Below are 17,721 nucleotides of genomic sequence, written 5' to 3' on the forward strand. Positions count from 1 at the left end.
AGGAAGCACTGCACAGTTCTGATGAAAACATAACTTAGGAGCATGAATGACATGGGGGCTGTATATAGGTGAGAGATGTTGGGCAGATGAGGCAAAGTGTGTTGGGCCCAGCTGGAGTCTGTGGCCACAGCCTCCAAGCCACTGAGGCAGAGTAGAGCATAGCAGCCCATGGGACCCACAGGGCAGGCTGAAAGCTACCACCATCCTGACTTCCTTCTCCATGCCACTCATTATTTCTCCTTCCCAGTGTCTCCTCAAAGATTGTGTTTAACAGTGTTAACCATCAGTGTTTCACCTTGAAAGCAGATGAAATTGCATCTCCTATGGAGAACATGCTGGGGGAGCATTTGCCCCACTAAGTTACACTTTTGATCCTTGGGTAGCCAGGATGCCCATGCCTAGATTCAGAGATTTCCACCATGCTTAAAACAGTTTGCTCTTGAGTTCAAGTTGGAAATGGGAGGACAGGGATTCCAGATGCGGTTAGTCTTCCAATACTGCCAATTCTTCTTTCTCAATGTTTCTACTCCCTTGTCCATGCCACCATCAGGCAATAACCTACTGACTACCAGCCTCTAGTCTTGTTCTTTCAGTCATCTCAATACCTGCTACTACAGATGTTTTCTTGAATCAGATTTGAACACACACACACACACACACACACACAGGTGCACACACTTTATATTCTTCAGTGTTTCTCTATTATTTATGGGCTAATAGTCAAGAGTTACCATGAGTAGGCACTAAGTTGAGCCACAAGGATAGCAGATATGTAGTTTTTAAGTAGTTTTTAGCCCTTCCAACTGAATGCCTGTGGCCTGCAGGGTTCTCCGAGCTTGGTCCAAACTGACATTCTCCCTGAACACCATCAGGGCCTATGTGTACTCTCTGTCATTGTGGAACCCCAAAGTCCCTTCTGCCCATTTCTGTCTTGATTCTTTCCTTGACCCTCCAGGTCAAGTTCCCTAGGCTTGTGGTTCCAGGTGCTTCTTTCTCTGTTCATACATACCCTGTACACTGGACTGTCCATGTTGGCTTTTTGCCTCCCTAAGGCCTGGGCACTGGGAGAGCTTTGGCATCTCTGAAAACCCACATGAAGCACAATGCCTGTAGGCATTTGAAGAGCATTTGCCAGCTGCTCCTAGAACTGATAAGAAGATGGACAAAGTATGGGGACACATGGAGGGTCAGCTTGACAGATGTTTTTCAGAGCTGCTGTTGAGAAGTCACTGGTACTATTTAGGTGGTTAAACTAGATGACCTTTAATGACCCTCTATTCAGAGATGCTGTCCTATTTCTTTCCCTTCTTTCCACCACTTTTCAAGATGGCCTCACTGAATCAGGCATCATCATCAATTGCTCCAAGGGCTTTGGCCTGGCACAGTGCGTTTGCTTTAAGGCACACCTAAGAAGGTTGTGCTGGGAAAAGCCTTTAGGCCTCTGGACTTTCCTACCAGGTAGGGAAGAAGCTAGGACCTGGTTGAGTTCAGCCAGTATGGATGAGCCTTGAAGTCACTAAAAGGGTGTCTGTAAGGCTTTGGGTCAACTTAGTAGGGAGGGAAAGGGCCCTTTCATCTGAAAACTTCAGGCAAGAAGTAAAATCTTAAGTTTTTAATCTTGTTTGGATTTACAGCAAAGTTGGTGGCTTGGCTGCTGCAGTGCTTATAGGTACTGGAAGAATATGCCTAGGGAGCAGGTGGAGCACATGCTCTAGGTCTGAGAAATTGGGGAGGGAGCAGAAAGTACACGTGCACCCTCTGTCCTTGTAGAACCTCAAAATCCCTTCTGCCTGTGGGGAGCTGCTCCCCAGCTCCATGCTCAGTCTGCCTGTGGGCTGGCCTCCTGGCAGGGACAACAGAACCCTGTGGCAGCAACATGTAGCTGGCATTCCCATGGGCCCAAGGCAGTGAAATGTAGTTGGAAAGCCACTGCTGCTTGACTGTGGGGCAGGAAGTCTCTTGGGATGCCCTGGGTTGGTCCCATCACCACACCTAGATAGGAGGTCTATAGCAAAAGGAGGTAAGAGGAACTGGGGCATAATCGAGGTCCAGGAGCCCAGGTTAGGACTATGGGGATGAAGAAGGCTGTGTTACAGGGATGGTTACTGACCTGGCCTCAGAGTGTTAGGGTCAGGTCAGCCCCTCCCACGAAGCGGGACTGGACACAAGTCACCTGAGGCAGCTGAGCTTGGAAGCGCCTGACAGCTGCCACGTTGATACCCGGGCACATGGCCACGTCCAATACCCGGATCTGCTTGCATGCTTGCTTAATGGTATCCAGAGTTCTGTGGGGAGACTACCAGATGAGTGCTTGATGCAGCATGGGGTCCCAGCCCAGCCACTGCACCTGGCTCCATCTGCTCAGCATCATAATACACACTCACTGCTCTGTGAGTTGACTGCAGCTGGACAGGTTGAGGTGCTGCAGCCTTGGCCAGTACCCTGCTGCCTGGGCCCAGCCCTCGTCGCTGATGTGGCTGCAATGACTCAGCACCAAGTGTTCTAAACTGGGGCAGCCTCTGGCCACTGCCACCAAGCCCATGTCTGTGAGTGCTGGCAGTAGGCTCAGTGACAACTGCCTCAGCTGGGGGAACTGCAGTACCTGCAAGGATAGGGTAGATGGAGCATGATATTGGAGCCCAGAAACCTTCCAGTTTCTCTGCCTTTAGTAAAGGGAGTAGCCAGAAGCCTAGGAGAAAGGAACTCCAAGGAACTTTTTTCCAAAATGTGAGTTGGCCCAGTTCCCTGCCTCCAGCCCCAGGATCCCCAGCCTGTCCACACCTTGGCCAAACTGGCATCAGTCAGCTTGCTGCAAGCTGTCAGGTCCAATTCCTGCAGGGCCTGCAGTGTGAGCAGGGATGAACTCTGTGGCTTGGGAGAAGCATCCTCAGGACCTGAGGCCTGATACTCCAGCTCTGGACATAGCTGTGAGGAGAAATCTCTGCTTCTCAGGTTCTTCCTGAGTTTGCCCTTAAATAATCTTAGAGGGAGAGGCAGGAAAGTAGCTGAGTTCACAGACCATCCCACCCTTCCTGACTTTGAGGACCTCATACCTGGGGACACATTGCAGGCTTTTCACTTGATTCTTCCAGCCCCAGAAGCCCCCAATCACGGAGCTCCTTGCACCAAGCCAGGCGCAGAACAGAGAGGTGGGTGTGGTAGGTGCAGATGGCCTGCAGGGTCCGATTGGAGAGGGCCACACAGGAGGACAAGTCTAGCACTCTAAGGCTTGGGCCCAGTGCTGGGATCAGAGAAAGCATTGAGGCATCCTAGGAGGAAGTGAGGGAGGAGAGTACAGAGGAGCAGCTTGTTCCTGTGCCACCAGGCTTGGTGGGGTCATCAGCAAGAGCCTGCCCTAGGTTCTTACCCACTAGCAACAGGGAGCTGCCAGAAGGTCCTAGGAAAGAAGTAACATGGTTCCTATGTTGGATTGAAAGTTTGGAAATGGACAGGGTAGATTGTCAGGGTGGGAGATTTAGAGGGGGTTGCTAAAGGACAAAATGATTGGGGCAGGAAGGAAGCAGATGGAAATTTCTAAGGCAGCTGCCCAGTTTGTTCTCCCTGCCCTTTCTGAAGGGGTGAGCTGAGACAGCACTCTGACCATAGCTCATTGGGTCAGGGGTGGACAGCTGACCCTCACTGAGCCAATCAGATATGCTACCGCTAGAATTTGAACCAGAACTGTGGGGTTGAAGTGGGGGATAGAGTGTCACCTGCCAGAAGTCTGGTAGCATGTGAGATGATGGGCCACATCATGGGCCAGATCACTTGTGGTGTCTTGGACCTCACTCTGCCTGGGCCCCAAATGGGCTCTGGGGAGGCATGCCAGCAGCACTGTCCACCTAGGCTCTTGTCCTCTTGCAGACTATGACCCAAATTCAACTTGAACTACTACTCTTTGGACATAAACACTGGGTAATTCCTCCCTGGGGCCAGAGACCCAGCTCCCCAAGCCCCACCCTAGGAGGAAGGGGGGCATGGTATGCTCACCTTCAGCGAAGAGCAGTATGCCAGCCTGAGGGAGGTCAGTGGGGGTGGAGCTCCACTCACCGAGCCCAGGGCCTGGGCCAGTTCCCACCCGCTCACCAGGCAGCACTCAGCCATATCCAGGCTCTGCAACTCTCGCAGGCCCCCTAGGGCTGTACACCCTGCATCTGTCAGCCGTTGCAGCTTTCCCAGGCTGAGGTGCTGCAGGTGCTGCAGGCCACGGCTCACGGCCAAGAGTGCCCCATCAGTCAGTTCTGAGCAGCCACTGAGGTCCAGGGAGGTAAGACCTGGTTGCTGGCGGCACAGCGTGGCCACAGCCTCTGTGGAAAGGTCACGGCAGCTGTGCAGGCTCAGCTCCTGCAGCTGCAGCCCAGCTACCTGGCCCAGGGAATGTAGGGCCTCAGGTGGTAAGCCAGTGCCACTCAGATCTAGGGCACGCAATTTGCCGGCTCGCTCTTTCACAAATCGCAGCAGGTTATGGAAGGAGAGTTGGGAGGGAGAGTAGTCCTGGGGGTTGATGGAACCCTGAGCTGGGCTCAGCTCAAAATTGAGGTGGCAATAGGCCAAGGAGAGGCGCTCCAGGCTGGGGACACAGCTGCTGAGCTGGTTGAAGCTGAGATCGGCCAGGTTCCGCAGGCAAGCCAGCTTGAGCTCGCGCAGGCCACTCAATGCCTGCCGGACACGCTGGGCCATCTCTGGCTGAGCCAATAGTGTGCCTGATGTGAAGAGGCTGTTGCAGCCACTGAGGTCAAGGGTGCGCAGAGCTGGGCATCCCAGGATGAGGGCCACAAAGGAAGCCTCTGTGGGACTGCCCCCACCCAGGCACAAGCTCTGCAGGTGTGGGCCTAGGTGGTAGGCAACAGACTGCAGCACCAGGTGCGAGGTTGGTGAGCCATCCAGGTTGGTCAGGCTGATGCAGGAGATGCCCCTGAGACCCAAACTCTTGATGGCCAAAAGGGAGGCAGAAGACACTGGGATGTTGTACCGCACATTTGTCTAAAGGGCAGAAGCAGGCCTGGGGTTAGCCCTCTGACCAGAAGTTGATGACAGGTCAGGAAGGGCCTTTCCACAGTGAGGACCTACCATGGTATAGGGTCATGTGTGGCTGAGGGGAGTGTGGGTAGGAAGTGGGAGCTGGGAAGGTATGTCCTGCTGGGGTTTGAAGATGACCACCAAGGGCAGGCCTGAAAAGCTGGTGAAGGACAGGGCTAGATGCCGAGGGAGGGGAAGGAACAGAATGGGGAATTGGCATGCTGAGCGCAGGAGGGCTGTGATATGACTTGGAAGGAAGTCCAGTGAAACTACACAGGGTAGAAGAACAAAATATGCTGGTCCCTAACCTTTGGTACCTCAGAAGGAAGCCCTGAGATTCATGGACCCAGCCTCCTACTCCAAGAACTGTATTAGCTAAGCAACCAGCTTCCCCATGACCCCTTTTTAGAGACCATATAAAGAGCCTCAAGAACAGCTGAAGACAGGAAGAAGTGAAGTGGGCAGTACCCACTCAGGCACATGAATGTTTGTATTATTATTATTATTATTATTATTATTATTATTATTATTATTATTATTTTAGTACTGGGGATTGAACTCAGGGCCTCATGCATGCTAGGCAAGCACTCCAACACTGAACTACTACACCCTTAGTTCCCCTCCCACTTTTATTTCAGTAATAGGGATGCTCTACCACTAAGCTACATTCCCAGTTCTTTTCATTTTTTAATTTTGAGACCAGATCTCACTAAGTTGCCAAGGCTAGTCTCAAACTTGCAAACCTCCTGTGTCAGCCTCCCAAAGTGTTGGGATTACAGGAATATGCCATTGCACCCAGCTTTTAAAAAAAAAATTTTGAATTGAACCCAAGAGTGCTGAGTCATGTCCCCAGCCCTTTTTATTTTTTATTTTTAGAGGGTCTATTTATTTAAGAGCTAAATTGCTTAGGGCCTCCCTATGTTCTTGAGTCTGGCCTTGAATTTGTGATCCTCCTGCCTCAAGCTCCAGGATTATAGGTGTGCGCCACCATGCCCGTCCCAGCTAATATTTTGAAACAGGGTTTAAGTTGTCCAAGCTGGTCTCAAACCTTCAATCCTCCTGCCTAAGTCTCCAATTAGCTGATATTACAGGTATGCATTTCTACCACCCAACAACAAAAAGGGTTTTGTGTGTGTGTCTGTGTATGTGCACGCACACAAACACACACACACACAGGCACAAACTAACATAGGTAAGGTTGCCTGGAATTGGGCCCCGAAGAATCTCTGTGGTACAACTCTAGAACACACATCTCTCTCCAGGTGAGGAAGGATAAGCCTCCCATTTTGTGGGGGCTGGATTTAATAATTTAACAAGTCTCAAAGGTACCAACGAAGTTGAATTGGCTCTGCCACAGAGAAGCAGGGAAGAGAGAATGGGAGTGCATAGTTGGACTAGGGTGGGACCCAAGACATGAGCTCAGGCTAAGTGGTAAGAATAAGTTGACTTGAATAGGAGTTTGGGAGCCTCTGGCTAAGGGAGAGTCTTTCATGAACCTTCCCTGACCTTGTGCCAGAGGGAGTCAAGGGGAAGCCAGTACAATTTGTGTGGAATAGGTCTGTGGAGAAGAGAGGGAGGGGAAGGAACAGAGTGGGGAATTGGCTTAGCTTTTAAAATTCTAGCCCTGTTGCTCTACCTCTTGCCCAGGTTTCAGGCACACAGCATTCAAAGAAGGCTCTTAAGTGTGAAATATGATATGTCAAGAACTATGTAATGTTTTGAACAACCAACAATAAAAATTAAAAAAAAAAGAAGGCTCTCGTTTTAGCATCAACAAGGTCCTAATACAGGAGAGCTAGCTCCTCAGAATACATACCTTTTCAGTAACTATAAAAACAAGCCTTTGTCCCCTGATTGTACCCCACAGAACAGCACCAAAGGAAATGAGAAAGGCAGAAGTGACACTGGATGGGCTCTTGCAAAACCTTATTGATAGGACTCTCCAAGGAAGCATGGAACCCATTCCTAAGTGGGTTCTGCCCCAGGTAGAGGCAGCTGCCCAAGGCTACAGTGGTAGGAAGGAACATGCATAGAGATGGGTACTAGTTCCTGGTTTCTCTCACAATAGATTGGCTAGGTTCTCCTTCCAGACCATACTTCCAAATCATGGTCCTTCCTGGTGAAAGGAGCACTCACCACAGATCCCCTTATGGTGGGAGGATAGTGGGGACTCCCAAGGGCCTGGGTCTCTTTTTCAGATTTAAGGAGATTCCAGTGTGTGAGGCTAGGGAAGGAGATGAAAAGATCATAGAGAGAAGTTTGTAGAAAAGAAAGGAAAATTATGCCTCCAGCCACTGCCTAACCCTACATGAGATGAGTCAGTCTGAGGCTGAATAAACTAGGGCTAGGGGAGCTGGGAGCAGCCAGGTGGCTCAGCCAGCACCTGCCCCACCACTCACATATGACTGAGAAGCCCAGATCCCTGCAGGCCCCCAGAAGACACAAGTGCTCAGCCTCTTTCCCCTCCTTAGAGCCTGAGCAGCCAGTAATGTATCCTTTCCCACTACCTCCCTATGAACAAGGTAGACAGACAGCCAAGGAAGGGCACTGGCAGTCATCCCAGGGCTAGGCCACACCTGCTGCTGGCAGCAAAAACCCACCCCCAAAATAGGCAGGGCATGGCCTGAGGACTTCCAGTTATTAGGAAGGAGGCTTATGACTAACTGTGGTCCCATACTGTTTTCATTGGTAGGGTGGGGGCAGCCTCTAAGCCTTCACCCAGAGGCCTATCCTGCTCCTGAGGTCAGCTGGACTTTAAGTGTGGAAGCCCAGGAAGAGCCTTTTAGGGAAATTTCTCTCTTTGGGGAGTATGGCAGCATGTGAAAGCAAGGCTCCTGGGATCTGAACTTTAGCTCTTCCTTTGCCCAGGAAGATGCTTCTAGAGGTCAGAGGGGAGACTGCAAGGGCACTTGCTCCAGCTTCAGCCACCCCACGCAGAGAGGTCAACTGGGGCAGGAAAGGACAGTGGAAGGCAGAAGCTGAGCTATTTTTCATTCTTGCTCCACAGTGATCAACTCAGTAGCAGCAATCAGGGTTCCCCAGGGCATGGGCAGGGCCTGGGTGTGTGTGGGCTGCTACGCTTGCCTGCAGTGAGACAAACTGGAAGTAAGTGAACAGTGGGTCAGGTCAAGGGGAATAAGAAGTCACTAAATTCAGCATTCTATCCTGGCCTGGTAGGACACAGGCCCTGGCCTGGCCTTGGTAGGCCAGTGTCTTCCACAACACAGTAGCTGGGGCACTGCCTTCTCATCAACCTGCCTACACCTGGGCTCTGAAAGATGATTCCTGTCCACGGGGTTCTGCAGATTGTTTTCTGGAATATGGTAGTGCTGAGGTGTGGGCAGGGCCCTGGATGCCTAGGTGTCTGTGGCCTGGCCTCCCAGTGCCCCCAGCCCGGTGGGACTGAGCTTTGCAGAGGTATCAAATAAATCTTTTTGTGGTGCGGGGTGCCAGGGCACTCTATCACTGACCCACACCCCCAGCCCTACTTTGTTTTTTATTAAGAGACAGGGTCTCACTGAGTTGCTTAGTGCCTCACTTTTGCTGAGGCTGGCTTTGAACTCACAATCCTGCTGCCTCAGCCTCCAGAACCACTGAGATTACAGGCGTGCACCACTGCATTTGGCCCAAATAAATCTTAATCAACATTTTGGAGGTTCTGGTTAGCTGGAGCAGCCCTGTGCTATATTGGTGGACTCCAGGATTCCAGCTGCTGACCCTAGCTTCCTTCTCTCTTCCTCCCTGCTCCTCCTCCACTTCATCTATACCCAGGGGCTTGACTGCCCCCTCTGCCTCCTCTGCCCTCTTCTCCTTTACTGGCCTCTATGAGTCTTACCCCTCCACTGCTCCTCTTCAGGGCTTACTGCCTTGCCTCCCTCACACTGCTGAGCTTGCTCTCCTTGCCTGGCCACAGATGATGAGGCCAACTGCCTCTTTGGAGTCTATGCTGGGGATACAGAATGCTACAGAGAAAGCCAGGGTATTCCCTCTTTCCTACACCCCCAGCATAAGCCTCCTCCATCCTCCCTCCTTTCATGTCCCCACAAGAGTTCTCCCCAAGTCCACCATCTTCATCTCTGAGCCTCCTGCAGCAGACCCCCGTCACTGAACCTTCTCAGAGATGACCTGTTCTGCTTTAAAAAGAAACCAAAGCCATCAGTTGCAAGGTCTCTCCCCTTTCCCTGTCATGTCCACCAACTGCCTCCCTCTACTGTCCTTTGGGTTGTAGTCAACCCCCTTCTTTTGGTCTGCTAAGTTATTCCCACCTTCACTTATGCCTTTCTACTGCTCCTTCCTCAGAACCCATAAATAACAACAGTCTTAAATCACACAAGCTCCCTTTATCCTCTCCTCACTTCTATTTCTCCGTTTGTAGTCAAGCCCTTGGAGGCACAAGGGCACACCCACATCTATATCTGGCCATCTAGTTCTCCCTTGCCTCATTCATTAACTCTTTACCACAGCCCCCACATAGTCACCCATTCCTGGCAACAGCTTCCCTCCAGCAAGATCACCAACAATCCTGGAGTTCCTTCTCGGTGTCCTCTTTGCCATGCCATCTGGTATGGGTGGTCAGGAGCCATTCCCCTTGACACTACTTCCTAGTGGGGGTTCTGAGACTGCCTTCCTGGCTCTCCTGTAACTTTCCAGCCTGCTTCTGCTTTGGGGGTCTCTTCTCACCAAAGAAGAGAGACCCAGTCCAGTCCATATCCATATCACCCTGAATATGCCTGATCTTGGACGTTAGTTAGTACCTGGATGGCAGACCCAGTCCACAGATTAGTGAGTTCCTTCTGGTTTGTCTCACCTGATAGCATGCATGTGTCATGGACAAGCAAGTGTATTAGTGGCACATGTATGTCAGAGGATACACAATCTTTGTCCTCTTCTGTGTGCCCCTGGGCATAATATACTTCACCCCATGGGGCAATCTTTCTAACTACTTTCTTTCCTTTTTTTTTTTTTTTTAATATTTATTTATTTATTTTTTTTTAGTTCTCGGCGGACACAACATCTTTGTTGGTATGTGGTGCTGAGGATCGAACTCGGGCCACACGCATGCCAGGCAAGCGCGCTACCGCTTGAGCCACATCCCCAGCCCTAACTACTTTCTTTCTGATCTACATCATTTTCCTGAATCCCAGGCCCTAGGAGCCAACTGCTTTGTGGACTTCGCTCTAGATAACCCCATGTTATAGATAACATGCCCAAATCTGAATTTACCACTGTATCCCCAACTCTCCTCTTCCACTTTTTTTTTTTTTTTTTGGTGCTAGGGATTGAACTCAAGGGCATTTTACTAAAAGCTACATCACCAGTTCTTTTTTATTTTGAAACAGGGTCTTGCTAAGTTGCTGAGGGTCTAGCTGCTGGGGCTGGCCTCTAGAGTCACTGGGATTATAAGTGTGTGCCACTGGGGCTGGGGATGTGGCTCAAGCGGTAGCGCGCTCGCCTGGCACGCGTGTGGCCCAGGTTCGATCCTCAGCACCACATACAAACAAAGATGTTGTGTCCGCCGAGAACTAAAAAAATAAATATTGAAAAGTTCTCTCTCTCTCTCTCCCTCTCTCTTTAAAAAAATAAATAAATAAATAAATAAATAAGTGTGTGCCACTGTGCCAGGCTATTCTTTTCAAATTATTATTATTTTGTTATTGTTGACATTATTATTACTACTATTATTATTGGTACTGGGTATTGAACCCAGGAGTGCTTTACCGCTGAGCTACATCCCCAGTCCTTTTTTTTAACAACTTGAGACAGGATCTTTCTAAGCTGCTGTGACTGACCTCAAACTTGTGATCCTCCTTTCTCAGCCTCCCCAGTTGCCAGGATTACAGGTATGAGCTACTGCTAATCCTCCTCCTAAATTGTTACCTCCCTGTACTAAGGTACCCTCACCTCTCACATCCATAATGATTAAAGTCTCTTCCATTCCATTTATTTGATATATTGAGGTATGTTTTTCTGCTCCAATCTCACTGCTTCTGCCTTAGTTTGGGTTCCCTTATTGTCTGTTAGGAATATGTCACGGAAGCTTTTTTCTCACCACAGTTCTAGCCTCTAGTGTCTCTGACTCTAAAACCATCTTTGATCTTTTCACCAAGATGACCCCTACCAAAAAGCAAATCTGACTGTGCTCTTCAAACCTTCTGCCAGGACCCCCCATCCACAGGAGAGGCTAAGCTTCCTAGCTGTCATTCAAACCCTTCTGTATCAGAAGGCAGCCTAACTCAGCCCACCTCTCCGCATGTCCACTCTCCTTTTCTCCTAGCCCAGCTCTGGGAATTCCCACTTCTGACCACTGTCTTACCCTGCCATGCTTCCAGTCAGCTACTTTGTGTTTTGATGGGTCTCACCCCTCACCTACTCCTATTTGTCTATTTGGCAAATATTTATTCCTCTTTCTCTTTTTGTGGTGCTGGGAGTTGAATTCAGGTCATCCCAGGTGCCAGGCAAGTACTCTATACCCCCAGCTCTATCCCCACCTTGAGTTCCAGGCTGAGTGTCTTCTTCTCCATGAATTCTTTTCTGGATCTTTTCTCTGCATCCCCCATTTGCCTTGCACAGACTCCAAATGCAACACCCTAGTCCCTTTTTGCTTGTGTTTTTCTCCCCCTCCCAAACTCCAGAGCACCACATCTTCCTCACTTCTGCCTCCTCAGTGACCAGCACAGTGCTTGACACAAACAGAAACATGTGAGTGGGTCTCTGATAATTTTCAGTCTTCCTTTTGCCCTGTGACTATTCTAAAGTCCTTTGCTGAGGCCCTGGCCTCTCTCTCTCTTTTCACTATCTTATGACAATTTGGCCCCAAAACTCATCAAGCCAAGTGGCCACTAAGGAACTAGATGCTTCTGAGGAACTTCCTCCATCCCCATGGCTCTGCTTCCTCAGGAAGGGGTGGCATCTCTGCCTCTTAAGCAAGACCAAGCCTAGTGCACTGAAGCCTATCCCTGCTACCACGTGAGGTGGCATCCACTATTCCTAATCTCTCTCCTGCCTACATATATCCCTCCTCTATGGACTTTCTCCCTCATTTGACACATTTGACATTTCTCCTAATCAAAATTACTTTGTCAAGTCCACCTCAACCTCTTGTTTCTGCCCAATTTATTTCCTTTCTTCCAAGGGGAAGTTTCTTACAAATGAGGTCACTCTCTATCTACACTTCCTTTCTTTTCTCATTCATTCTTCAGCTTGCCTGGCTTTTCCTCCCCACTAGATACTAAATATTGCTGAAATCACTGGTAGTCCCTTGGTTATCAAATGTTATGGACACTATTTTTAAAAAATTTTCTGAACTCTTTATGGCATTTGACACCACTAATCATCCACCTGATCCTTTAAAGCTCTCCTGTCTTGGACTCTATGCCCTCCTCTTTGGAATCTCCTCAGTCACTTCAATAGAGATGTCTCTTCCTTGCTGTGCCTTGGACTGGCATCCTCCCGCTGGAGCATTTGCTATGTCCTGCCTGCTATTCTCTGGCTCTTCATGTTTTCCCTGGGGGAGGTTACTCAGATCTGTGGTTTCATTTCTATCCATTTAAAAATTTTCGTTTTGCTGAAAATAGAACCCAGGATCTCACAAATACTAAGTAAGTGTGTTCCACCACTGAGCTACACCCCCAGATCCATGCATTCTTTATTTCTTTCTTTCTTTTTTTTTTTTTTTTTGGTACCGGGGATTGAACCCTGGGGTGCCTTACCACTGAGCCATATCCCCAGCCCTTTTTATTTTTTATTTTGAGACAGGGTCTCTTTATGTTGCTTAGGGCCTTGCTAAGTTGCTGAGGCTGGCCTTAAACTAGTGATCTTCCACGCCTCTCAAGTCACTGGAATTACAGACATGAGCCACTACACCCGGCCCCTATCCAATTCTTTAATGACACCCAATTCTATACTCATTACCCAGACCTTTCTCTTAAATTCCTCACTCAGAACTACTAACTGGATTGCACTATCTAAATATCTCACACTTCAATTTTTCAATAAGTCGAAAGTCAGATACCCTCAGATACTAAAATCACTGACATTGGATAGAAAATTTGACAACAGACCCTACTTAATACATACGTTTTGTTATGTAACAGGTGAGGGTTCCAACCTAAGAAGGGGAAGATGGTGTTGGGACTATTTGAAAATTAATCAGTTTAGCTTCTTATAACATAAATGAAAATAAATTTTACCAATAAGAATTCAAATCATAAAACAGAAGAAATAATCTGCTGTCAACATAAAACTGCTCTAAGAAATAATGTCTATTTTGAGAAAAAGAAGAAAAATGAGGGCATATTTATCAGATCTCAGAGGAGGCAAGGGATCTTTACGTTTAAACAACAATGGAAGAAATAAAAAGAAAAGCAATGTTGAGAAACAACAACACAGAAACTTATTTCTGCATCTCTTAAATAAAAACACATATCTACCAATCAAAATAAAAGGCAAACATATTAGAAATATATTTCAATAAATATATAAGGAATTAATCTCTTTAATGTATAAGAAGTTCATACAAATGGGTAAGAAAAATACTAAGACTCTAGCAGTTAAAAGGATGAAGAACATGAATAAACAAACAAACAAAAAAAGAAGGAAATACAAATAGTAAGCTAATGAGAAAAACTGTTCAACCTCACTGATCATAAAAGAAATCAGTGCCAAGAGCTATTATTGTTTGCCTTTCAAACTAGTAAGAGGTCTGCATTTATGTCCTGGCGAGGCTGCCTCCCTACTTTCAAGCTTGCCCTCTCCAGTCCATCTGTACTGCAGAGCTTCTAACATACAGTCACAAACTGTCACTCGCTTGCCTTAACATTCCTTAAAGGGCTCAAGATGGTAATCAGGAGAAAACCCAACTCTGCTGTCTGGCACATCTGTCAGCTTACAGTCTGCCTCCGTTTTAGTCTCATCTCCCATATGTATCTCAGTTCCAATTACATGGAACTTGTGTGGTCATTTCCAGGACTATTCCACATCTTGGTGTCTATCTGTGCTGTTATTGGTCCGAGAAAACCAACCTTCATCTTCACCCTGTTCCTCAAGGAGGCCTTCCCTGGAATTACTGGTCAACCTCATTTGCATATCCTTCTTCAGGTCCCTGTTGCACCCTTCCATGCCAGGGCCACAACACTTTGCACATGATATCATGATCATTCATGCTACTTGTCTTTCTCCTGCATGGGACTATGAGCTCCTTAGAAAACTATCTTATTCATCTGTATAACCCCAGTCCTAAGCCCAGTATGCATGGACGTATGAGTACATCAGAATGGATGGATGGATGGATAGATGACATATGAACAGGACTGTGAGCAAGCTGAAGTGACAGACAGCTGAGAATGGGTCAGGTGGGTGGGTACCTTACCTCCCGAAGGGCATTCTGGGCTGCACAGTACCAAGCCCGACTCACGAGAGAGGCCTCTTTCTGATCTGACAGAGGAAGGAAGCTCAGAATATACGTGAGCATCTGAGGGAAAAAGACAGGGCATTGGGGCTGTTAGAGCTGGGGGGTCCTTTGGAACCTACTCTAGCTGATAGCACAGTGGATTCATTTTGGATCTGAAGTTTCACAGAGTATTCACTTCCCCTCTCCAACTTCCAGGCATCTTCACTGTGAGTAAAACTTTCCTGAGCCCTCTCTGGATGCACACTTATACTAACTGGTAAAAATCAAACTTCCTGCCCAGTTTAATAGAAAAAGCCTGGGATATTGGGGCCATATAAACCTAGTTTCAAATCCCTAATCTGTTAATGATCTCTCTGATCCTTGTTTTCTTTATCTATAAAATGGCAATGTAATGAGACTTAAATGGGTTTCTGTGAGAATTAAGTAACAGCACAGTGTCTTGCATAGATCTGGAACACGGCAAGTCAAATATCTTCCTTTGATTCTCTGAAGCCCCACTTCCTCCTCCTGCCCTCACAAGTTCAGCTCTGGGACACTCACTCTTTCCAAATTCTCCAATGCCAACTTGCCTTCTTAACCAGCTATTAAGAAATGATCCCAGGGGCTGGGGATGTGGCTCAAGCGGTAGCGCGCTCGCCTGGCATGCGTGCGGCCCGGGTTCGATCCTCAGCACCACATACCAACAAAGATGTTGTGTCCGCCGAGAACTAAAAAATAAATATTAAAAATTCTCTCTCTCTCTCTCTCTCCCCTCTCTCTAAAAAAAAAAAAAAAAAAAAAAAAGAAATGATCCCAGCAAGACCCACCCTGGGAGCCTCTGGCTCTCCTTCCATCTATACTCTATGAGGCTGGGGTGGTGAGGTTGGATGCTCTAAAGGGGACTGGAAAAGGGTCACTTGTGAGGCTAAGAACAATTTATTAGCTATTTTTTTCCTTCTCAAATCTTCCTTTCTTGAGACCTGTAACATTGTTTTCTAGGCCTCAGCCCAGCATTCTTTTTGGCCTGCTTCTGGATTCTTCTGTGACTCCCAGGCCTCACACTTGGGTCTTTTGATCTTCAGTTTACTCATACATAAACAACCAACAAGAACCTCATATTGTCCTACGTACCAAGTGCAAGTCCAGTATTGCCAACTATCTTCCCAAATGACTCACCATCACCTTAATTGATATTTTGCCTTCAGTCCAACTTTCCCCTTTAATGCCAATAGTGCACCCCATCTGAAGGTCCTGGTAACACTTTGGACTCATGTTCTTCTATCCCTTATTTCAAAATACAAGTATAAAATAGAGGCTTTAGGAAACACTAACCAAGACTCATTCAAATCCCAGCTCCATTACTTCCTAGCTGTGTCTCTTCAGGCAGTGTACTTGACCTCTCTGAACTTCAGTTTCTGTATGTATGAAACAGACATTTAAAAAAATCTAGATCATAGTCTTATAGGGACTAGATGATCCATAAATGGTTGCTGGATTACTGTTACTAATATTTCTACCTTTACAACTTTACCACTATAGCAGCTAAGATCTTCATCACCCCAGACCTGGATTCCTTCCACGATCTTGACCTTACCTTCAAGTTCAACTTTGCTAATCCCTTCTGTACTGTCACAAGGTTAACTGTCCTAAACAAAACAAAACAAAACAAAACCTGTTTCCTGTTTCAGCATACTCCTGATGGAAACCTTCAGGGTTATTCAGTCTTCTCAGGAAAAAATCTCCACTCCTGAGGCAGAACTGCCAGGTCTCCATGCCTGATCTGGTCCACTGGTCCCAGAGCTTCCCTGATTCATCCTTTCTACTGCCCTACAAACACAGCATGTCTTGTGGGCCTCTTTCTTGGGTTGTCATTCCTTAAGCTTGATTTCACTACTCCACTCTTATTTCTCCTTCCCTTCTCAGATGCTGAACATATATGAGATGCTCTGTCAATACTTACAGGATTATAGTAAGGATAGGCAGTCCTCTACCTCTATTTTCACCAAAGATTTGCTCAGGGAAGGGATAGGGAGATAAAGCAGATGATTACTGAGAGGAGAATGACTTTGAAGTACAGCCTGGGTTAGGGAGGGGAAGCATGGGGAAGAGAGTACTGACAGGGACTGGGAATGACCAAGCTCCTATCCTTAGGGGGAAGCAGGGAAGCTGCTGAGCTAAGATAGTGGCCATCCTGTCTCCTAAGCTAAACAGCTAGCAGCTAACTCCAGGAGCAAAGGGAGGGGAAAAAATTGATCATGGGAGTGGAGGACATGATTAATTAAGCTTAGAAAGGTGGTCTTTATAGAGAGACTAGAGAATGGGATGAATCCCATCCCAAGGGGCTACTAGACATACCAAGCAGCTTCTAGAGATACAACGGAAAATCCACGGGATCTATGGGCAAAAATGGATATCCTCTGGGGCCAAGGAAGAAATGGATACAGTTGCAGAATATTCATTGAACTGGGAGCAGGCCTATTTTTGCTGAGAGGGAGCAGTCCAGCAGTGATGGGAAAGAGTAGCCAGTTTCCTATGGGTGGTGGGAGGGGGATGCAATCTTCAGGGCAAAAGGGATGGAGAGGCCATTCCAAGATACCACTGGCACTGGAGACAAAACCTGTTACCTTCTGGCCCAGGAAGGCAGAAGGCAGAGTGGTCTTGCCCCTGGCTAAGAAGAAGCAAACAGTCCATGGGGTGAAAGAGGTAGGGGCGCCATCACTATGGGACTAGGGGCCGGGTAGCAGGCCTGTCTTTGCTAAAGAACCTCAGCGACCATTCCCAGAATTGATGGGGAGGGAATAGTCTGTTTCCCACTGCCCGGGAGAGCGGACGAAGGAAGTGGAGTGAGCAACCCAAGGGGCCAACGGGGATAAGATCGGTTACCCTTCAGGGACGATGGAATGGAGCAGACATCTTCCAGAACTGAGGGGGAGGGGACGGCAATCTGAAACGAAGGGGATGGGCAGAAATCTGTCCTAGCTAAGGTGACAGAGCAGGCATCTCCTGGGGCCGATTGGGAAGGAGAGGACGGTTCCCCAAGCTAAGGGGATAGAGTGGCCCAAAAGTGGGGCCGTTACCCAGAGCTTGCAGGTCCTGGGATCCACCGGGCGGGTCGTTTCCGCCAGGCGGAAGGCGCAAGGCGAGCTTACTGACAGTCCCTCCCCAAAGCTCGGGACCCCAAGGGCGGGGCCTGTCCGGAGCTAGGCCGGAGGGCGGCTTCTTCTCACCTCCAGGGGCAGCGACTCCGCCATCGCATCCCTGCCGCCTCCGCCCCCGCGCAAGACTTTCTGGGAAATGTAGTTCCGTTAGTTCTG

At 48.2% G+C, this 17,721-nt stretch overlaps 1 protein-coding gene across 1 annotated transcript; it reads right to left on the reverse strand.

Annotated features, from left to right (window-relative positions):
- Positions 1–1,405: 1,405 nt before the first annotated feature.
- Positions 1,406–17,705, reverse strand: LOC308637485 (uncharacterized protein). The gene is made up of 7 exons (XM_081273859.1): positions 17,635–17,705; positions 14,387–14,488; positions 3,991–4,983; positions 3,054–3,269; positions 2,782–2,925; positions 2,385–2,602; positions 1,406–2,285 (listed from the first exon to the last, which is right to left on the reverse strand). The coding sequence occupies exons 1-7, from the start codon at positions 17,656–17,658 to the stop codon at positions 2,117–2,119; spliced, it is 1,866 nt and encodes a 621-aa protein (XP_081129985.1). The 5' UTR covers positions 17,659–17,705; the 3' UTR covers positions 1,406–2,116.
- Between the last annotated feature and the right edge of the window lie 16 nt (positions 17,706–17,721).

This window comes from Spermophilus citellus (assembly GCF_964194105.1).
Source record: "Spermophilus citellus genome assembly, chromosome: 18".
NCBI lineage: Eukaryota > Metazoa > Chordata > Mammalia > Rodentia > Sciuridae > Spermophilus > Spermophilus citellus.

What these genes read in the sequence shown, in the direction of transcription:
- LOC308637485 (XM_081273859.1), bottom strand. Translation starts at nt 17,658, where the DNA reads ATGGCGGAGTCGCTGCCCCTGGAG. An exon ending in CCCAGAATGCCCTTCGGGAG is followed by an intron (nt 4,984 to 14,386) that starts GTAAGGTACCCA and finishes TCTGCCCTTTAG; the next exon opens with ACAAATGTGCGGTACAACAT. An exon ending in AGCCTGCAATGTGTCCCCAG is followed by an intron (nt 2,926 to 3,053) that starts GTATGAGGTCCT and finishes TTCTCCTCACAG; the next exon opens with CTATGTCCAGAGCTGGAGTA.